General features: G+C 49.3%; 1 protein-coding gene across 12 annotated transcripts in view; it reads right to left on the bottom strand.

The window, feature by feature from the left end:
* Positions 1–2,558: 2,558 nt before the first annotated feature.
* Txnrd1 (thioredoxin reductase 1) overlaps positions 2,559–22,851 on the bottom strand; it is a 92,124-nt gene continuing 71,831 nt past the window's right edge. For all 12 annotated transcript variants that reach the window (XM_087192731.1, XM_013072257.3, XM_087192729.1 and 9 more), the window contains 8 exons: positions 22,059–22,284; positions 19,729–19,821; positions 19,114–19,190; positions 18,270–18,426; positions 16,283–16,390; positions 12,756–12,851; positions 9,810–9,944; positions 2,559–3,757 (listed from right to left, as the gene is read on the bottom strand). In XM_087192731.1, the coding sequence (XP_087048857.1) occupies positions 3,689–3,757; positions 9,810–9,944; positions 12,756–12,851; positions 16,283–16,390; positions 18,270–18,426; positions 19,114–19,190; positions 19,729–19,821; positions 22,059–22,284 (961 nt within the window). In that variant the 3' untranslated portion in view covers positions 2,559–3,688. The remainder of the gene's footprint in view (positions 3,758–9,809; positions 9,945–12,755; positions 12,852–16,282; positions 16,391–18,269; positions 18,427–19,113; positions 19,191–19,728; positions 19,822–22,058; positions 22,285–22,851) is intronic.

Below are 22,851 nucleotides of genomic sequence, written 5' to 3'. Positions count from 1 at the left end.
TTGTAGTCCTGTGCAGACTGCCACAGGAGCTCTGATGAGCACTGTACTGAACCTGTGGATCATTCAAAGACTGTCACTGTGGTCACTCAGTGTCGATCCTGACGCCTGCACATGGTGGTGTCCCACCTTCTACCAGCATCTTCCACTTTGCTTTTCAGAGTTCTCTAATCTTCATTGCAGAGGTATTTCACCTGCTTGGTTAGGTTGATTCCTAGGTGATTTGTTCTTGGAAGCTATCGTGCATAGAATTGTTTTCTGATTTCTTTCTCGGCTAGTTCATTATTGGCCGAGAAAAGCTGCCATCTCTTCGTGTTGATTTGATGCCTCCTTGCTGACCAACTCCAGCCCGCCCCGCCCCACACCCGCATCACAGCGCGAGAAGCCAGCGACCGGAGCGGCTGTCCGCATGCGGGCAGCTCCCGAATGTTCCTGGGTCAGCGGTGCGAGGGTTCGTGTGCAGGAGTGTGCCACGCAGGCACCCCGTCATCAGCACCTTGCACCCGAGGCGCAGCTCCCAGGCCCAGCGCTGACAACCGCCACCCAGAGTCCGCGGTTTGCCCTGGGCCTGCGCCTAACGCGCACATGGCAGGGGTCTGGACAAAGAAAGATCCGACTTCATAGCTATGCCAGTAGCGAACCCACTTTCCGGGAGTTCCTGCTAAGCGGCTTGCCCTTCCCTTTGAGATACAGGGCCTCCACCTCCTAGTTTGGGGCCCTTCTGCTTCCGCCCATAGCACGCAGTTTGGGCGCTCACAAAACTTCCGGGGTCAGGGGGAAGCGGGAGCTGCTCCCAGGCATGGGCACCAGGGGGCGCACCTTAGCGCGGGCTTCGCTGCTTGGTGTCACCAACAGTGGAAAGGACCTTCCTGTGCGGACCCTTGCCACGCCCCAGGGTCTGCACTGGTGACGCCGGGTGTTTTCCAGAGTAGCCGCAGCAGCTCCCACCAGCAACAGAGATCGCCCGAGTTGCTCCCGGGCCTTTCTAAGGCATCAGCTCCTGAGACGGCCGACCTGCAGTCCCGCAGTCCGTGCACAAGGTGAAGGCCTAGTGAAACCAGTGCAGTTCTGGTTCGAAACCAAAGGCCTGGCCCAGCATGGTGGCACACACCTGCAATCCCACCACTGGGAGGCTGAGGCAGGAGGATGGCAAGCTGGAGCCGAGCCCGGCCAACTTGTGACTAAATGAGAACCTGTCTCAAAATAGAGCTGGGGGTGTAGTGCGGTGTAAAGGCCTTAGGTTCAGTCCCTAGTACTGGGAAAACAATAAAACAAACCCTCAAGGCCTGAGACAGAGGGTGGGAGAGTCCCCGCCTGTGTCCGAATGCCTGAGAACTGCAGGGTTACACCGCAGCGGAGCCCACCCTGCTGCTTGTGTTCTGTGGGGGTCATCAAGGCCTGGATGGCACCGAACCAGGGAAGGGTGGGTCACTGATGCCAGCCTCCTCCAGACACCCGGCACACGGCTTGCCAGCTGCCAGGCAGTCTGCACTGTTGCTGAGCAGCTCAGCACGCCCGACAACTAGGGCCCTGTGGGCAGAGGCCAGGCTGCTAGCGACGCAGGGCAGGTGATGAGGCGTGCAGTGCTCAGGGGCAGAGCAGGAGGGAGCCCAGGGTCTGCAGGGCCCAATTACCGGCCTCAGAAGCCCTCAGGGATTCTGGGCAGGGCAACCTGAGCAATGAAATGCTGGCGACAGCCCAGTGGTGTGGTGGCACACACCTGTAATTCTAGCACTCTGAGGCCGAGGCAGGAGGATCACAAGTTCTAGCCCAGCGCTGAGGCCCTGCCCAAGTCCGGTCCTCAGCACGCTGCACAGTTCTGGCTGTTGTGTAGAAGGCAGTGGGCAGAGGCAAGAGCGGCCAGGCAATGTGAGGACGCTGCAGATGGTGGCCGTGTAGACGCCAGTCTGATGGTGAGCTGAAGTGGTCAGGGCCCAGGCGCGACTCTACCGCCTCAAAGCTCCTGTCAGGGAAACAGGCGCAGGGTAGCAGGTGACCGGCTGGGTTCCAGCCCTGGCTCTGTCCTCAGAAACTTCCTGGGCAGCAACCTGTAGGCCTGGGCAATCGGCCACCCCCTCCCCCAGGCCTGTAAGAGGCACCACGTGCTGCAGGCCCAGCACCCCACTCCCAGAGGCAGGACGTCACCGGGTGTGAAGGAGGCACAGCTCGGGGCGGGGGGGGGGGGGGGCTGGGGCTGGGAAGACTCGATGCACAGATCTGAGAGTGGCGGGCAACCTCTCTGCATTTCACTGCCTGCACACACCTCACTACTGCCAGGGGCTGGGGCTGGGGCTGGGCCCGGGCCCAGGCCCGGCCGTCCACACCGCAGACCCAGTCCTCTCAGTACTACGGGGGAGAAAGGACCCCACACGACCGGGGGACTCCGTGGGGAAGCGGGAGACGCTGGTGCTGGGGTCTCGCTCCCGAGACTAGGTCAGCTGGGTCACATGGGGCAGCCGAGGGGTCATCCCAACTCCACTAAGGACCCGGGCAGCCCGGCAGCTGCCGTCAGCACAAAGACCGCAAGACCCCGACCCTCCTCACGAAAGAAGGCACGCGTGTGGGTGTGAACACCTTTTAATGGCTCGTGTTTCTTCTTTTCCCAAAGATTTGTAATAAAAATACATGGAATTTCAGGAGTCACAGTACAGCGGGCGATGACAGAGTGGAACGGGGCAGTGTGTGCAGTTCGGTCCTCCTGGCGGGCAGGATTCACCCCAGGGAACCCTAACGCTCAGGCCTGGCACCCCTGCTGCCTGCTCTCGGGCGCTGGCAGCCTGGGGAGCCGCTCTTGAAAACAGAAATGAAAGGGAACGCGGTGGACGGCCTCACCCTGCCCTTTCCGTCCTCTTCACACACGCAGGTGGCCCAAGGTGCCGGGCCGACTCGGGTCCCTGAAGTGGCCCAGAAACGGGCTCTGAGGCAGCTGTTGCACGGCAGGCGGTGGTGAGGGGCCCAGAACTGCAGCAGGAGGCCGAAGTCCTCGGCCCAGCTAGGACAGTGAGGACAGGCACTGCCCAAACCCGCCAGCCAGTCGCCCATTCAACAGAAAAGGTCAAAACCACTGGGTTTTGAGTCAAAATCCTTCACATCCACCTGTGTTCAAAAATAACTTACCATATTAAGAGCTTCCTTGAAAGAACGATCGCACTGTGAACCCTAAGTGCGGAAAGGCCCACCTCCCTGCGGAGCGAAGGACACGGCGGAGCAGCGGGCACCTCGTGTGTCCAGCTTAGGGCTGAGCCCACCGCCCGGCAGCAGGTTAAGTGAGGCAGGCAATTTCTCCGCGAGGGTCTCGGCCCCGCAGACCGGCAGATTAACCACGGCCCGCGAGGCGGCGCCTCGGGCGCCAAGCTGGTCAAGTTAGGCACGTGTGGCGCCGGGACAAGCTGCCTGCGGACGTTCTGCCCGCTACAGTCACTGCCCCCGCGTGGAGCTAAGAATAGGGTCGGCAAGGGGCGTGGGCAGGGGGTGCCGCAGCGAGTCCGCCGCCGGCGCAGTGCTCGGTCACCGCCCACCCGAGGGCTTGGGGCTGGTGACGTCATGGGCGCGCCGGAGCCCCGGTGCCGCTGCGCGCAGCCGCGAGTCCGCGACCCCGGTGCGGGTGCGATGCCGCCTCCATGGCCGGCCAGGCCCGGTGCCTTCCCAGGCCCGGCCGGTGGCTCGGAGTCGACGGCACCCGCACCGGGGCTTAGCCTCAGCAGCCGGACTGGAGGATGCTGCCCCCGGAGCGCTTGGTCACCGACAGCGTCGTGAAGATCTGCGGGAGAGAAGGCGACAGTTTCAGACCGAGCAGGGGAGGGGACCGGGGCACAGAGAGAAAGCGGGGAACCTAGACGGACGGAACACGCCCAGTTATCTCTGAGGAACGACTGTGTCTGTCGCCACACCAGCCCGCAGGTGGCGTCAGCTCCGAGGCAGCAGAACCGGGACACGGAGGGGCCGCGCTCCCCTCCTCAGGCACCCCCGCCCGCCCCGCGCTCGTCCCTCCGTGCGCTCCGCTTACACCCCCGTGTGCACAGCTCGTGTGCACCATCGCACCGTCCTGCCACCAGGAGGCCCAGACGTCCGCGCCCCTCCTGGACGACACGACCTGTGCAGGCGACCCCAGGAACCCTGCCTGGCTACTGCCCATCCTCTCCTCTCCCGGCTGCGCGCTGGCGATGGCGATCAGCTGTCGGCTCTGACTTACGTGGCTGCTTTCCTGCGGAACTGGGTCTCACCTCTGCAGCAAACCAAGTGCAACCAACCAGCAGACAGCAGCCTCGGCTGGGACCCGAATCTACCGCGCCCCCGCGCGATAGTGCAAGTGCTCCGGCCCCCAGAATTCAGCTGGGAAGGGGCCCTTGAGGCCAGTGAACAGTCAAGGCTGCCTCTCTGGTCTGAGTAAGCCAGCTTAGGAAAGGCCATAAACAGATCAGCAGGCTCGGGAGGAAGGGGGCTGCAGGGTCAGCTGTGAGCTACTCTAGGAGTGCCCAGGCAGCAGATTCATAAAGGAAAGAACGTTTAGCTCCCAGTCTGGGGATCCAGGGCCTTGCATAGTGACGGCCTTCAGCCTAGCGGGCCGGAGGTGGCACAGGGTGCCACCCAGCAAGGAGGGAGTGTGTGTGTGCGTGCATGCATGTGTGTCTGTTTGTCCTCTTTCGTTCTCCTTAGAGAGCCACCAGGACTCCTTTGATCACCACAGCTCCACTCTAATGACCTGATCTCACTCTGATCACTTCCAAAGGGCTGGATTCTAGGAATTTTTTGTATCAGGACTTGAACTCAGGACCTTGAGCTTGCCAGGCAGGCGTGGCACCACTGAGCTACATCCCCAGCCCAAAAGGCCTAGACTCTAAAGACCAAGGCCATGGCATCTGCACCCTTTAGTATCTCACAGTGGGGGTCAGAGCTCCAAAGTGAGCCTCTGGGGATACTCTAGCCACAGCGAGACTGGTGAACTCAGAGCACCCGCTCCGCTCCGTCCTAGGGCATATGGACAGGCTTCTGGCTACCTGCCCCATTACTGATTCCCTAAAGACAGTGAGTTCTTAGATTTTAATACAGAAAGGAAAGAGCACAGGAAATAAAGGCCATTTTGACCTATACAGGTCCAAGCAACTGGAACTGGCACCAAATATACTTTTGGCTGGGAGGATCCCAAGTCTTGAACCTAACTTGGGCAAATGAACAAGAACCTGTCTCAAACCAAAGAAAAAACCAGAGACAGAGTTCTCACTATGTAATCCAGGCTGGCTTCAACTTACTATGTAGCTTAGGCTGGCCTCAAACTCCAGGCAATCCTCCTGCTTCAGCCTCCCGAATGCTGGAATTACAGGCATGTGCCACCATGCCCATAGTTCAGTGTAAAAGCCCTAGGTTCAATCCCCAGTACCACAAACCAAATCAAACAAAACAAAGACACAGTTTTGAACAAAATGGGGAATACTTTTGTATAAAGAAGGAATAACACTGAGAAAAGCCTTTGGCCTGTTTTAGTCTTAGAAGAAAGACCAAGCCTTTGTTTACTGCCTATGCCAATATACCATCAGCACTATCAGATGTCAGCAGCTAAGGACAGCATCTTAAAATATGAACCCAGAAGAAAATACAATGTGAGCACTTCACACTCCCCACAGTAATAATTAGAATAAGAAAAGGGCTCATCCCTGCTGGCAACTGTAATACTGATTATGCCAAAGCCTGCTGTGAAGTTAGCCCCGTGACTGGCTTGTTTAGAGAAGTGAGCCGGTCAGAGTAACTCGCACCCAAATTCCGTTCCCACAACTAAAACCTTCTGACTAGAAGGACAGTGTTCTAATTAGTCATATATTTTGTCTATTCTGTTCCTAATTTGAGAATGCTTTATCTTGTCCTTCCTGAGCCCTGTTTACATTCATTTCCACAGAAACCACACATCGCCTTTACCCCAACTGACCGTCAATAAAAGTCAGTGCCTGGGACTGTCAGGGCCTCTGGCAGCTGCTGCAGCATTGGCTGTCCTGGCCCCCGCTTTCTCTCCTAATTCTGTCTCTCAGTGTATTCTTTTTCTCAGGCCTGCGTTGTATACTGGGCCGGTGGGGACTAGAACCTGACTACAGGGGTCTCCGGCAGGAAAGATGTAAAAATCCTGGAAATAGCCGTCCTTTTTATGCTTACTGTGGAAAATACATTCACACTGAGTTCTGCAACACACTCAACGCTGCAACATGCTCATTAGCACTTACACGCTCATTAGCACTCTTATACCAACACTGATGGCACAGGAAACGCACACGTTTCTGAGAAGCAGTACAGTTCCTTTGTCTAAAGAATGTGACCGGGGGAGGGGGGGACACCCCACATGACACCAACAGTGGGTGCCTGTGCGTAATTTAAACACACTTCCTTTCCAGTTTTTACACAGGGAGGAAAGTGAAGAGCAAATTCAGGCTTGTGGGCTGGCGGGAGCTTGTTTGATTTCTTAGGAATTGATTTAGAAATAGACTTCGGGTCAAGAAAGGGGCACAGATAGCCCAGAGCTGCTGTGCAGTTTTCCTCTTGCTGCCAAGGCGCTTGTACCAAAGACAGCAGGTCTGGTTCCTACAAAGCTGTCATTCACGCGCGGCTCTTCTAGAATTGTCATGAAAATGCTGATTTTTAAGAAATGAGTGCAGAGGGCAGCCACCAGCCCACGGGACACCCACAAAGACCAAGAGCTGCTCACCAGGCGTGGCCCACGCCTGGAGTCCCAGCACTCAGGAGGCTGAGGCAGGAGCATCACTGTGGAGTTCAAGGCCAGCCTGGGCTGCATAGTGGTGAGACCCCGTCACAAAACTCAAAAAAAAAAAAAAGCTGCTGCATGGGAGCTCTGACCTCACCTCCTCCTCTCTGACTCCAATTTGTCCTGCCTGAGCTCTCCCCACCCCTGAGAATGGCAATGTTGACAAAACAGCAGCACAAACCCAAAACTTGATGTTCAGCACAAAAATGCATCTCAGGATATTTCAAAGGGGTCCTTTCAAATGCTCTCCTTTCTCTTGGTACTGGGGATCCAATTCAGGACCTTGCGCTCACGAGGCAGGTGGTGGAACCGCTGAGCTAAATCCCCAGTCCTCCAAATGCTCGCTCTCTCTTTTTTGTAAGCCTTGAAATTTTTATTTAACATAATGAGATATAGTAACATATTAAAGACTACATAGAGCTCTTCTGTTGTTCGCCAACTGTTTTTATGACATTAACTCTAAGATCTGGAATGTGACCGAAAATGAGAATGTTTTGCTGTTTGGGGAAATGCTCTCCCTTCGTGAGCTGTTGTTTTCCCCCAAGTAAACTTGATTAGTTGAAATTACGGCTGTAAATTAGGAGCAATCAGCTTCCTATTCCAGGACTGCCGTGTGGTAGTGAGGAGAGCTCACCGCACCTGGCCTCACGCTGGCCGGGCTCGGCCTCAGCCTGGTCTACACAGCAGGTGCCCAGGACGAGGCTGCTCCCCCGCTCTCACTTCCCCAGTGACCGGACCCGCAGGGAGGCAAGCTGCTATTTCTCAGCACTTCCAAGTAGTCCTCAGGTCCCATCTGAAATTACTGTCACTCCTAACCCAGCCATGGACTGACATTTGTGAAATCCAATAAAAACGAACCGAGAAAATGGGTCCCGGAAAGGTGCCTGATACCAAGGCCCGGGTTCTCTCAGTAGCCTGGACGCTGTCGGGCTCTGGAAGACCTGGCCCCTCATCCCGGGGAGCAGTGCCAAGCACCCCGCATCCTGGCCTGCAAGGCGGCCCTCCAGGAGCAGCGTGCACACGGAGAACAGGGGTTCACGGCCAACCCTGGCACTGTCCACACCAGGTGGCCGTCGCCAGAAGAGAGCCCCGGAGAGACCCCTGGGCAGCATCTCGCTGGCCCTGGGGGAAGGAAATTTTTAGTACAGGCCTGAAATGGGCCTGGAGTTGTTGAAACTCAGCCCTTAGCAGGTGTCAAAACAGAATTCCCCCAGGCCCAGTGGCGCGTGCCTGTGATCCCAGCACTTGGGAGGCAGAGGCAGGAGGCTTTCCATGAGTTCAAGGCTAGGCTAGGCCACACAGCAAGACCCTGTCTAAACAAAACACCAAAATAAAAAACCCCAATTCCATTGCCCAACAACCAGCAGTAACTGCATGACTGGAGTGCTGGTTCTGAATCTAAGGAAAGACTCCCCACATTTGGTGTCGCTGTCCTGTGAATAAAATACAGATCCCAAGAAGCCCTGAGCCAAAGCCCTGGAGGCCCTGTGTGGACCTGAGCAGAGGTCTCCCGGCCCTCAATGTGGGCAGCCCTGTCTGGCCCAGACCCCGAGAAGCTTGTGGTAAATCCACACTCGCTGCCGACATGCTCACAGAATGAGACAGCATCTTGCTATTTATCTTCCTAATCTGCATGGAGAAATAAAATACCGTAGTCCTAGCAGAGCAGTTACACTCAGCCTCTGGGCTGCACTCAGAGGAAAAGTGTGTGGTGGGCACTGCATCTGTCTAGGCCAGGGCACCACAGGGCCAAGTGCAAGGAGTCGAGCATGGCCAATGTCCCTCAAAGCCGCCAGCAAGGCAAACTCTCGCGGACAAGCTGGAAATGACCATCAGGAACAATGGGGACAGCTCTGGGGACCTGAGACTGGCACTTCGATTGCTACATTTGCTCTCTGGGTGTCAGACTATGTCCCCCAGAAGATGTATGCCCATCCCTGTCCCTGTGAACAGGCCGGATGTGGGAACAGGGTCTCTGCAGGTGGAGACTGCAGTGATGCAGCCACAGGCAGGCAACGGAAGAGCAAGGAGGGTTCTAACCACTGAGAGGGCTCAACCCGCTGACCTGGGTTCAGGTTTCCCAGGTTTCCATCCTCCAGAGCTGGAGAGAGCCTGGCTCTGCTGCAGCCCCAGGCAACGCAGGCACCCAAACACATGAAGTCAGTCTGGGTACACGAGTCTGGGTTACAGACACATGAGAGATGCATCCTGCATCCTTAACCAGAATTATCTATAGTCCTCACCTTTTAGCTTTCTACCAATCAAACCCCAGTTGCTGACATGTTACTATTTCACGTTTCCAAGCAGGCCGGGTACACACAATCCTGAGCAGGACACAGGTCCTAATCACAGGAAGCTGAGACATCTCCATGTCGTAAAGCTGACACCTCACATCCTCAGCAAAGAGGTCAGCTGTGAGTGCCGTCAGGAACGGAAACCAGGCAATGATCAAGCCTGCACGTACGCACGTACGCACGCACCCATGTGTTTGCAAGCACACTGTATTGTTGGAAACCACTCTCCACTAGTCTCCGCTCCACCCCTCTCCAAGGAAGCACCAAGCTCTCCGTGTAGGGACATCTGGGCTCCCCACCCCATGCTGTGAAGCGACACTAGGTTGCACCCGAGGCCTCCACGGTCACCTCTACTGTCCTACGCTCATTCTTTTGTTTTGTTTTCTTTTTTGGTACCGGGGACCGAACTTGGGTCCTTGCGCTTGCGCAGCAGGCGGCAAAACCACTGAGCTAAATCCTGGCCCCTGCCTCCATCACTCACAGGCATCGCTTTCCAACCCCACTCTTCCGTACCAAGTGAAGAGGCAGACGAGACACCAGTCACCCTAAGGCGGCGGCCCAGATGCTCCTTCCGGGCTGAAGGCCAAAGAGGTCATTTAGGAGACAGGATAAAGAAAAGACTTAAGGCTCTTCTCTGTAAGTCATTTTCATGTTCTTTTAACCACCTAACCCACGACAGCCGCCGCTAGCTGGCACCATGAGGATGCACAGCAGGAGAACGCCTCTCGGGGACCGGGCCCACCCCGTGCCCGGAGGCGAGGCCACCGACCCACCTCTGCACACACGGGGTGGATCCCAATCGTGCTGTCCAGCTGCCTCTTGGTCAGCCCGCACTTGAGCGCGGCCGCGAAGCCCTGGGTGACTTCTCCAGCGCTGGGCCCCAGTATGTGGAAGCCCACGACCCGTTCCTGAGGGGAAGAGAAAGTAGTATCAGCCGGCTGTTTTCCCCACTTCTATTCCCACGCAGCCCGATCACCACCCCAGGCTGATCTGGAACCGTGGGGGGGGGGGGGGGGAGCAGGTCGGTGGGACGCTCCTCCCCTCCCCCTCCTCAGAAGCTGCCTGGCCTGCGCATGCGCAGAGTTCTCGCACCCGGCGGCAGGGAGGGAGGCGCAAAAAGCAGAGCGTCTGTCCCTCCTTGACCAGCCCGATGTGCCCGAAAATGTTATCAGAGGGTGGAGGTGACCTCTTGGCTGGTTCTCTCACTGTCACAAAATCTACCTGTGGGGACTGTGACACTTCAGAGCAGCTGCTCATATTAAAAATCACTTAACTAAGGCTTGGGAAGAAAGAGCCATTAGGTACTACGCGGACCCTTAAAGTACTTTTGAAAGCAGAAGAAACAGGTCTGGCAACTCTGACATGTTCAGGAATTACTTTGGACAAACTCTAAATCTCAAACTCGGGCTGCAACTGCCAAGAGCAGAGCACGCCAGTCCATGCTGCTCTCGGCACTCAGAGCTGCTCCTGACTACGCCAGACTGGCGACTGCCTGCTGTCGGCCCTCGCAGCTACCTGGAGCAGAGCTTGTCTACCGACGGTCGCTTCCTACAAACAGGAAAGCCACTCTGCTGCCAAGCACGGTCACGGCTTCCACAGCGCACAGCAGGGGGCTCTGGGTGTGGATAAGGGACAGCTGGAAGGTGAATGCCACAATGTTGGAAAAGCAAAACCTAAAACATGGTAAGGTGCAAGGTTCTATTTACTGAGGATGACATTTTTTTTTGGTACCAGGGATCGAACTCAGGACCTTGTGTTGCACCAGTGAGCTAAATCTCCAGCTCTGACATTCTTAAAACACAACACAAGGCTATATACATAAATACCTAGCAAACAGAAAAACCTGACAGGAGAGTCCTGCGACTGGGGGAGTGAGGGTCAGGACTGCCCTGAGGGAGGGCACAGGCCCTGGCACGGACCTACGTGGCCTGGCAACGAATTCCGGCTCCACCACAACTTGGTAAGGGATCGGAACAGGTACCTGAAGTCCCTGTACTCTGGCTTTCCCAGCTGTAGGATGGGGACAGCAGGGGCTCACGCCCCACGGGGCCGTGTGGGATGCAGGAAGTCAGTGCCTCAATGTGTTAGTGAGCTGACCTGAGTCCACGCAGATCTCTAAAGGCCAAGCCCCTAGTAAGGCACAAGCTGCTGCAGCTGCATCTGCGTGGGTCACTGTCCAACAGGCACAGCCCACTAGCAAATAGGTCAAAGCTGACAATGTTCACCGGGTCTGAATGAGGGGACTTTCCCTATCTTTGTCTTTCTTTCAAATATTTTAAGAAAAAAATAGAAGAAAAACTAGCAGACAAAAAACTTAGTAAGTACTACTTAAAACCAAGGCGCCCCAGACCCTGGGCACACAGAGGACAGCGGGAGTCCCAGGAAACGCTCCGGCCCAGACTGCTCCCCACACAGAGCAAGTGAGACCCTGAGCTTTCAGTCAGACACATTACCGGCAGACCGGCTGCTGTTACCACTCTATAAGCAACCCACTCAACGCCAGCACAGTAGCGGAGAGGAGGACACAGCCACAGACCTAAGGTGCACTCGCGTGGCAGGAAGGGGTCCCCCGAGTGCTCCAAGCAACCAAGCCTCTCTCCGGAGGCAGGAGCAGAGCCTGGTGGAGACGCCGGTGTCCCACCACGTCTCGGTACAGTGCACAGCTAACGGAGGCTCTGGGCAACCAGCTTCTAGGAAAACTCACGGCTAACGGGAGACACTTCTTTCTGCAGTGGCATCATTTGTCACAGCTTCTCCGAGCAGATTCAGTAAATGCCCTGGTGATATGTGTGTTTATTTGTACAGGATCCAGGGAACTGTGTCCTAAAACACTCAGTTCCACAAAAACAATCTGCAGCTGTCCTTGTGTCTAGAGCAGACATGGACATGTGGCTTATTTGTATTAAATTTCAAGATTTAAAAAAACAGGGCAGCCCATTCAGGACCCCTCCCTGTCTCCAGGAGCTATTCTTATTCCCCTTTCCTATTCCCCAATAAACTTTCCTACTAAAAAAAAATTATATTAGGCTTTCAACATAGGGATTCTTTAGCATTATTTATGTTTTCACCGAGAGCATTTTTAAAGGTAATATGCTAGTGAGTTAAATATTTCAGTTTTCTAAGATTCACTTAAATTCTGAGAGAGAGAGAGAGACAGAGGAGAGAGACAGAGAGAGACAGAGAGAGAGAAGATGCACCCTGGACTATAATGTACACCGTCTTTCTTGCTGAGTGGCAGCACCAGTTTGCACAATGAGTATTCAACCCCTTGCACTGCTAAGGTGAAGCACTGCCCCACAGGCTCAGGTACCAGGCTACATGGGCAGCAGGCAGGAGCCCAATTAAGGGATCATCCCTCTGCGGCTTCCTCTCTGGTGCCAGTGGCTGAGCCTCAAACTGGCCCTGCTCCTGCACTTTCATGCGGCTCATTACTTCTAGGCGGTCAGAGATTGAGACACAGAAAGCTCCCGGGCCCCTGCCCTCAGTGACTCAGTGAGTGCTGACTGTGTGCGGGTGACATGCAGGGCCCGTGCCAGTCTAGAGGGCATGGCCGGCAACAGAGCCAGGCTGTGCCTCCTGTGATGCCCACATGTCAGGGAGACTGGGAGGGTACACCCAGGTGAGCACCGCAGGCTGCCATGCACGTCGTGTGACCAGGACAGAGCTCCAAGCCGAACGCTAACCCACATCACCAGGATGACGGGGAGGGCCGCACTTACATCATCTTGAAGATTGCACACTATCTTTGCGTAGCACTTGTTGTTGTCTCTTGATGGAACTGTCCATTCCAACGGCCAAAAGAAACTATGGTAGACCTAGGGAGACACAGTGCAGGCTCGTTACTTCCAGAGTACACAGTCGGCACCGGAGGGCTGCGGTGGAGGACTGAGTAATTAGGGATCCGCAAACCGTACAAGTCATGGAATAAACAGGATCTGGCCGAAAGGCAAATGACTGACTCGGAACTCCTTCCTGTCAAGCACCTTTGCTAGATGCTCATCCCTTAATCGTATCTCAGCTTCAAGAGTCAAGTCTAATAATGCCAAAGAGTAAAAGAATGAGAAGAAAGCAGCCATGTAATTACTGCCTTGCCTTAAAAACAACACAAAGAAGCTCAATACCATCTTACTGCCTGACAGGAAAGACAGCTTAGGCAAGAAACCAACAAGGTGCCAGGAACAATTACAGCAATTATCCAGGTCTCCTCCTCTGGGGTCATTCACCAGGGCGCTGCAGGAAGACGGGGTGGATGCCCTTACAGCTCCATTCAATACACATGATCAATGTCTTTGCAAAGCATGCCGCTGCTGATATGTCAGGGTTCTATGTAAAATTGTTTGGTTTGGGGTTTTTTGGGTACCAGGGATTGAACTCAGGACCTTGCACTTGCAAGGCAAGCAGCGGAACCACTGAGCTAGATCCCCGGCCCTAAAACTGTTTTTTATAAATGTACATTACAAAATGTAATGTCTAGGGCCTGGGATTTAGCTCAGTGGTTCAGCCGCCTGCCTCGAAAGTGTAAGGACCCGAGTTCGATCCCCAGTACCAAAAAAAAAAACCAAAAACAAATGTAATATCTAGTATCATGGTATTGCAATGAATTACACAGGAGAGGAAGAAAAAATTACTCCAACTGCTAACAATTGCTGAGTCACAGATTATATAATCAAAATGTGCTTCATTTTCCTGCAAAATTTTTTCAACTCACACTACTTTTGTAATGAGAAACTTAAAATTTAAATATCTTTGATAGGCAATTTATCTTCAAACTAATTAGAAAAACGGACACTGAATTACAAAGGTATTCACTAATCAATTTACAATTGCAGAAAACTATAAACTATCTAAGAAGGACTTAACAAATTATCCCTAAAAAGAACAACACTTTTTTTTTTAAATGGTATTTTTAGAGAATTAAAGGACAAAGGAAAATGTTCATAACATGACATCAACATAGGGCAGAAAACTGCAAGTAACGTAATCACACTTTTAAAAACTTAAGTGTATGTACCTACCTGAAACTAAAACAAAACACAATATAAAAACATATACAGGTTGGGCACCCCTAATATGAAAATTAAAAATCTAAAATGCTCAAAACCCAAGGATTTCACAAAGTATGCTGATACGAGGTCACCAGCAGAAAATCCCACACCTGACCCCCATGACAGGCTGAAGTCCAAACACAGGTGCATTAAATATACTGTGTTTTCTGAGCGTGGTGGCACATGCCAGTAATCCCAGCACTCAGTAGGCTGAGGCAGGAGGACTGCCATGAGTTCGACCCAGCCTAGGGTACACCCAGGGAGTTCAAGGCCAGCCTGGGCTACAAAGCGAGACCCTGTCTCAAAAACCAATCGATCAATACTGTTAGATTATCTTCAAACTAGATGAGAAAGGGGTACGTAAGACAAACTTCATGTTTAGTCTTGGTCCAACAATATCTTGTTACACAGATGGAAATATTCCAAAAACAAAACAAATCTGAACCCCAAAACACTTCTGGTCTGAAGCATTTTGGACTAACAGATTCTCAACCTACATAAATCCTTAGAGAAAAAAGGCTAAAAGGAAACATGCAAAAACATAAATAGCAATTATCTCTTCATATATTCAAATTTCCTTTTGGATGTTTTCCTAATTCCTCAAAATTTTTATAATGAAGATATATAATGAGATCTATGAAATTCATTATTTGGAGCAGTTTTGTGATTGGAGTAGTTATTTTATGTTGGAATTTGAATTTCACAATTCTTAGATAATTTTTTCAAGTGGATGTTGATGTACTTATGTTACCAGATGATTGGCCCATTCCATTTTGGTGAAACAGGTTTGTGGTTTTGGAAGTTGTTACTCTTCTCAAAATGAATAGTCTTGAAATACTTAAAGGCATGAATGTGGGAAGACTCTTTAAGGGATGGTATAGTACCAGGTCTTCCTCGAATGAAAGTCTGATATTTGCTGATGACACAATGACAATTCTGTGCTGTGGTTGATGTTTAGAGGAGACTGTCTGGTGCTCTTGTTTTTATTTACATTTGTCATTTTGTTATGAAAGAATTTTAACATGCTGTAAAATCTTCTGACGAGAGAAGTCTCTTGCTTTATATAGCTTCTTGAATTCAACTAAGAGATTTAAAAACTGATAGCATAAATGCCTAGAACCATCCCTGGCATTATTTTTATAGCAGGAGAATATTGTCTTAGTATTCTGTTCCTTTAAAATTCTTTGGTAAGGCAAAGTAGGATTGCCTCTATTATGTAAAAACATCTGTAAACAGAGCTTGTACGGTTTGCTGCGTCAAACAGTATTTCCAATCTAAAAATCTTATCTCATTTCCACTTTAACTACTTTTAGTCATATTTATTAAGTAATGAGTTTGTACTCTTTTATTTTGTAACGTTTTGTGATTTTTTTTGTACAATATTGTATTTGTAAAATAGCAGTTCTCAGCTGATAGAATGAATAAAATGCACTTTTACAAGTAAAAAAAAAAAAAAAAAAGATATATGAGAAAAAGTCAATGTGCTCCTAGTAGAATAAAGTATGACATGCTAATAGAGCAGTGTATAATAAAGGAAAAAAATTACAAAATATCTAAAGTACCCTTTTGTATCATAAAATTTACTTATATTCACAAATCTGGTTATTTAGAAGGTTTTATTGGAAGCTTTCCCCCCCCCCGGTGATTTAAACAGTAGTTGTGTGTATAAAAACACTGCGCATCTTCCTTGACTACATAAGAAGAGGTGAATGGTGAAGTCAGTATCAATTAGACCATAATGTCAGAAACAAAACAATTTATTACTTACGGTCGGAGCAGTAGCACTATAGTTAATTTTTAGTTTTCTTCTTATTTTGGTGTATTTTTCGTATTTCAACAATATTGTTTTAATACCAAAGGAAACCAATAAATGTGATTTTTAAAAAGCAGAAAGAATTATTACCAGGTCAATTGAGAGGTAAATCAGATAAAACTATTTTATCAATATTAAATTTCCTAAAAGTGCTAACCATACTGCAGTTTTATTAAGAAAATGACCTTGTTCATAAACACACACCAAGGTAATACAGGGTATGGGGTATAAAGGAGTCTCTAATGGTTCAGAGCAAAATAAATACAGACACAGATACAAAGAAGAAACAAAAAGTAGGTAAAATATATAGGTAAATTGCAATACGAAGAACCTGGACATTGGTTGTAAGGAAGAAAAAAACAGTAACACAGAAGAAAAGAGAACTTGCCTCAACATTTTCTTCCCCAAATTTCTCCACAGCTTTCTCCTCAGAAAGGCCACAAGCTCCATATTCCAAAGGAGTGAACACGGTGGTTGGAACATTTTCATAGTCACACTGTTTCAAACCAGAGGAAAAGAATTAGGATAGGCAAACCTGTGATTAAAAGGTTTACTTTTAAAAGGTTCAAAATTGGGAGAGGAAAGCAGGTAATTTTCTTTTCTGTTGTTGTGTTTTGTTTTTTTTGGTACTGGGGATCGAGCTCGGGTCCTTGCGCTTGCGCAGCAGGCAGCGAAAAAGCAGGTAATTTTCAACCTGAAGTACAGGAAGTCCCAGTCCCAGGTAATAATTGGCTACACTGAGAACTGCTGACTTCTGGGAAAGTCTTTGTAGAGGTCTGAACCCTCGTAAGACTGATGATGAAGAAAAGACTCCTTGGGCCAGGGATTTAGCTCAGTGGTTCTGGAGCCTGCCTCGCAAGTGCAAGGTCCTGAGTTCGATCCCCAATATCAAAAAAAAAAAAAAAAAGACCGGTATGGCTTCTTGTCCTCTCTCTCAGCTGAGGTCACCAATAATGACTACTTGGTTCTCCTCTAATGAAACAGTGATAAACAATATAGGGGTACCCAACACTTGACAATCTAATACTAGTGATAAAAAGTAATACAGTGGTTTGGAACATCAGATAATACATATTAAGAGCCATAAAAGTATTCTATGCCTTTGGCTCAATAATTTACATTTTAAGTCTATGATTATAATGAAAAAAACAAATGGTACAGGAGATCGAACTCAGGACCTTGAGCTTGCGAGGCAGGCGGCAGCACCACTGAGCTAAATCTCGGCCCAGTTTATGATTATAATGTTATTATAGTTACATATCATGTTACTGTAACCGTAATAATACGTGATACTTATATAGAAAAGGCTACATGTATTAAGTATCACTGCAGTACTCATTAATATTAGCAATACTGAAATGGCTTTAAAAAGGCCATTGGAAGTGGCCCTAGAATACTACATACTCTCACTGTATCATTATAAAGCCATTAAAATGACAATGGAAGCCATAGAAACCTTTTATTATGTTACAATTCAAAATAACTCCAGGTCACAAGTAAATTTTACTAGTATCAATCTGTGACATTTCATTATTATAGCCAACTGAAAGCAAGCTATGATGATGTATACTTAAGGAAAATGGCACTAGTAGGTCCTTTTAACTAGTTCATTCCTGACCCCTCTTCAACATAACATGAATATATTTATTCTCGTGTCATCTTGTCCTGTGCAACATAACCAAGAGTTTCAGCTTTCTACAGTGACTTTGAAAAAACCACTTTACTACATTAGTATTAGTACGCAGCACACCCACATCCCAAGAGCAAAAGTTTGTTGTTTCTTTTTTTTTAAAGAAAGGACAGGGGAATAAAGCCTGAACCAAGATAAGCCACTCCACATACCGACCTCTTTACCTAATTTCCAAATCCTTTTACAGCCTAGATAGGGGCCAAAAAAGATATAGAAAATTATACTTATGGTTATGATGAAACTGATGGAAAATGCAACTGCTTAATTTATAGGCGCAAGCTGTTCTTATTCTTACTATGACTTCAAAAGTGACAATTTTCATAAGTCACAAATACATAGCTATCATTTGGAATATAGTTAATAAAGCACACCTAGGATGACATAACAAAATAATGATATTATTCAAGGCCTGAAAAATTTCCCAACTGCCCCCCTCTAAATAGGGAATTGAGAGTATTATTTCAAAGGGTATCTTAAGCCACATATAGTAGCACACACCGTAATCCCAGCCCTTGGGAGGCTGAGACAAGAGGATTCTGAGTTCAAGCCCAGCCTGGACAATTCAGCAAGATGCTATCTAGACACAAAATAAAAATGGGCTGGACAGCTCAGTGCATAGTCCCTGAGTCGGACCCCCAGCAGTGCAGAAAGAAAGGCACCTCAGCAGTGGCAGCGCTGCACTCACCCGGACCGTGGAGCCTCCATACAGCCGCTGGGCCAGCAGCCTCCCCGCCTGGATGGCCACGGGGGTCAGCTCCAGCTTGCCCTCCAGGATGTCACCTATGGCGTAGATGTACGGCACGTTGGTCTGCTCCTCGTCCGTGACCGGTATTTTTCCAGTCCTGAAAATTCATTCAGTTAAAAATCACCGGGCCGGAGATGTAGCTCAGTGGTTCTGCCACCTGCCTCACAAGCACAAGGTCCTGAGCTCGATACCCGGTACCCAAAGAAATCACCAAGTCCCATTATTAACTGAGTAGACCTGAATCCCCCTTCTCCCAAGGAAGCCCTGAACTGACCCGTGCTGAGAACAATCTACTAATGCCTCAAAGCTCCGAGGAACCAAAATGCTGACTGACCACTCTTTCCAGCCATTATTTGGAAAATCAAAGAGATAAGAAAACTACAAGGATCCTTACAATACAGTGGTTAAGGGCTGGGAATTTAGCTCAGTGGTTTCATCACCTGCTGCGCAAGCGCAAGGATCTGAGTTTGATCCCCAGTACCAAAAAAAAACAATACAGTGGTTAAGAGTGAAAATCCTTTGCTTAGCATGTGTGAGGCCCAGGGTTCAATCCCCAGTAGAGAGGGAAAAATAAACAAAAGAGTGAAGAAAATTCTAAATTATGACAACCAACAAAACTAACCCCAAGCAGGAAATGTGAATGTGAGTGGCACTGATAGAAGAGTTTGTAACCCTGAAACAGGGACTCCATCTACGGCAAAAATCAAAGTCTAAAACTCTAGACTGGATTGATGTTGCAAATAACTGAAGTCATACTGAATATGACACAGTATTTTTTTCTTACTTTGCATTGATCTTTACTCCCACGGTTTCTAAGCCAATATTCCTTGTACAAGAATCTCTTCCTATTGCCAGCAACACCTGAAAAATCAATAATTACTATTAACAACCTTTGCATGAATCATTTAGTCACATTTTTCTGATTACTAAGCTAATCTCATTTCACTTTCCAGACTTCGAAATAAATCTTTAATTTAGAAAATAATGTGAAATAATTTAAACAAATTAAAACCTTTTTTTTTTAAATCCTTTGAACATGACACAGCTGAAATCCTTTTCCATTTCTCACTGGGATAAGAGGAGTTAATGTCTCAATAAACCTAGAGCCCCATGGTATGGAGTCATTTTCTAAGCGGTGGCTGGGGAGATGAAAGGAGGGACATGGGGTGCACAAGCTGGGGCCTGTTCAAACCTCCTGGGCCTTTTTCTAGGCATCTGAGGAATGTTTTAGATTACAGTGGAGAAAATCTGCAGCTGTCCTTGTTTCTGAACAAATGATAATACTGGAGTAATTGGGCTGTCTTCAAATGGGCACAGGCCCTGCAGTCGTCCTAGGCCCAGGGCAGACACCCAGTATGCACCCACCCACCTGCGAGGCACCCACCTGGCGGGCCCTTACCGTATTATACTCCCCTTCGATGGTCTCCATGCTGTTGGTGGACTGAGCTGTCACCTTCAGTCGGCCTGGGGTCCCTGCCTCAATTTGTTCAATCTGTAAAAGTGATAAAGTTTTGCTCTGAAACAAAGATATTATCAAAGAGGATAGCTGTACCTTTTCTATCTCTCTAGTCCAAGGTGAAACATGAAATCTGGCTTGAGAGTTCTTTCAGGTCCCTCCCATCTCCCTCACCTTAACATTATTGGGATGCAAAGTGACTGTTTATGTGTCTTACACTTTTCTCACTGCTTAATGCTGTTTCTTAGAGGAGCTTTTATCAGACAGCTCTTAAACAGTCGAATTTGGAGAGAAAAGCAGAAAGAAGAAAGCCAGAGAAAATACACCAAGATCCCTAAAATCAAACCTACAGAAAGCCTCTGACCTCATCCTTACTCGTAATTTACCCAGAACCATTAATCACAAGGAAGATAGTGAAAAAAGCCCAAAGGGATTTAGACAACAGCTTAGAAAGTCCTAGAGCCAGAGTGGGAAGGAGACACGTTCACCCTGAGCCCAGGTTTGTGGTTGCAAAGGTGGTGAATGGAGCACACAAGCCCTGGGAGGGGATCCCAGACAGGCAACAACTGCAGACAGGCGATAACCACGAATACCTTCCACCCGGACGCTTTCTCGGGTCTATAGTTACCTTCATTTCTGAGTAACAGGCAAATCGTGCATTTTTGTAAAATATTTCCTGAGAGAGATCAACATGATCCCCTGTAATTTTCACCCTAACTGTAGAATACAGCTGCTCCGCTCCGGTTTGGGAGCACTGTCAAGGTCGCCGTTTCCTTCTTAGATTCCCTTTTCACTTTATGCAATGGAACCTCTTCACTGCGCTGGAGGTCTTTCCGGTTCCAGGCAAAGCAGCCTGGAGCCCACATCTGTTTCAAATGGCAGGGAGGGGCCGAGTTGCTCCAGCCAAGCCTTTCCTGCCTAAAGCTGCATCCTCCCCACAGCCCGTTCCTTCTACTTCGTCACCTAAAGCACAGCAAGAGTGCAAGGCCTGCCACAGGAATCAGACACCCGTGGGCCAGTTAGCAGGCACTGCCCCATTCACCAAGTTTTCAACAGGGTTTACAGATATATCTATTATGTTATATATTATATGGGAGGTGTTATTTTTCTATCAGTACAGCGTGGATATCTACTCTACATAATTTATATGTAATAGGTGTATAATTGCTGTCTCCTCATCACAGCCCTAACACAGATAGAGCATCTCTACTCCCTGAGAAACAGCCGGAATAACCAAGCACTGGTAACTCCCACAAAATCCGCACTTCGATCTTCTGGACGATAGTGAGAGACACACTCCCGTTACATTTACTCCATGCCAGTCGTGTGCTGGTCACTGGAAGTGTTCACTAACACAGTCCTCACAAGAACCTTCAAGTAGATAGTACCATCTTTTTCACTTTACAAAAGTAACCAAGGCTCAGAGACATTAAATAACTCTCCCTAGGTCACATGGCAAAATGCTGCATGAAGGTCCCTAAATCCAGATCAGACTGACCCCCAAACTATACTCCTACCTCAGGATAAGAAACTCACCGTCATGCAGATAACCCAAGTCACCTTACTGAGAAAGACAAAATACACAAGCCACAGGCTAGGGATTTAGCTCAGTGGTTCCACTGCCTGCCTCACAAGTACAAGGACCTGAGTTCAATCCCTGGTACCAAAAAAAAAAAAACCCACAGGCCAACACTGCTACACCTTAATAAAGCAGTCTCTCCATTACTCTGCCACTCTTATGTATCAAAACATTTGTGGTAAGGTTAACAAAATCTCAGCTACAACCTGGGAAAGTTTAAGGCTTCTGAAACAAAGACTAAAAGTGAGCACGAAAGCCAGCCCACTAATAAAATGAGGTAACTGCTCCTGGGGAAGCTGGAGTTATATAGTCGATATGTCAGCTACACCATATAACCAGGGAAAATCTCTTCTGGGGAAAAATCGAATCAGGCTAGTCTTGAATTACTATTCCAGTCTCTGGGACCTGTACAGCAGACCAAAGACAGTACCAAGGAATGTATAGGGGAATATCAGACCGCAAAGAGAATGCGGACAAGGAAAGGCTCGTGGATGTGCACACAAGCACTCCTCAGGCATCCAGCCAGGCTACACACGTGTACACCAGTACAGCAGTACCGGTATTCAGCAGTGAGGAGCCGCAGGGTTCCCAGTGGGCTGTAAGGCTCACAGGGTGCTCCCACCACGAAACAGGCCCCCTTCCTGCCTCTTATCATGAATACAGAATGGACAAACTCACAGACAGCCCCACTTACTTTAATCGGTACAAACTGCTTTATGAACTTGATCCCGTGTTCTTCCATGTGTTCGCCAATTTTGTTGGCCATGTCCTGGTCAAATCCTCTAAGGAGAATGGACCGGACCATGACAGTGACGTCTAAACCGATACCAGCCAGGAACCCAGCACATTCCAAAGCCACATAGGACGCTCCGACCACCAGGGTCTTCCCCGGGCAGTAAGGCAGGGAGAAAAGATCATCACTGAAAATCGGGGTGGGGAGATAAAGCATTCACATATGAGTAATGGAAGGAAATAGTTTCACTTTCACAAGAACAAGAAACTTTTAGAATTACAAATATTTCATTACCCACACACACAACAGGATAGAAAGAAGTCTCTGGAAAGCCTTAGATATTGTCTTCCCTTGTTGCTCAAAGCACTGAGGCTCTCTCAGCACCCAGGTGATGGTGTTTCATTACCGCAGCCCACTGTCCCAGACAGAAAGGACGGCAGCTGCTGTCCATGCTGCCCCTGGGCAAGACCCGAAGGATGAAATCATTTTACCAAAGAGAGTCTGAAGGAGAAGATGAATGCGTAAATCAGAAACTCTCAGGGCAAAAGCACCGAAGAGGGCTAGCTACCAACAACCTGCCTTAATGACTTCGTGATTTTTTTTTTTTTTGGTACCGGGGATCGAATTGGGTCCTTGTACTTGCCAGGCAGGCGGCAGAACCACTGAGCTAAATCCCTGGACCCCTTACTGACTTCAAAATTTCAAAGCTCTCACCAATAATGTTGGCCGTGTTATTACTTGGTTGGCAAAAGGA

This window comes from Heterocephalus glaber, unplaced genomic scaffold (genome assembly GCF_053883595.1).
Source record: "Heterocephalus glaber isolate CG9 unplaced genomic scaffold, H.glaber_assembly_v1.0 deba00001572, whole genome shotgun sequence".
NCBI lineage: Eukaryota > Metazoa > Chordata > Mammalia > Rodentia > Bathyergidae > Heterocephalus > Heterocephalus glaber.
This window is presented reverse-complemented; position numbering and strand designations above follow the sequence as displayed.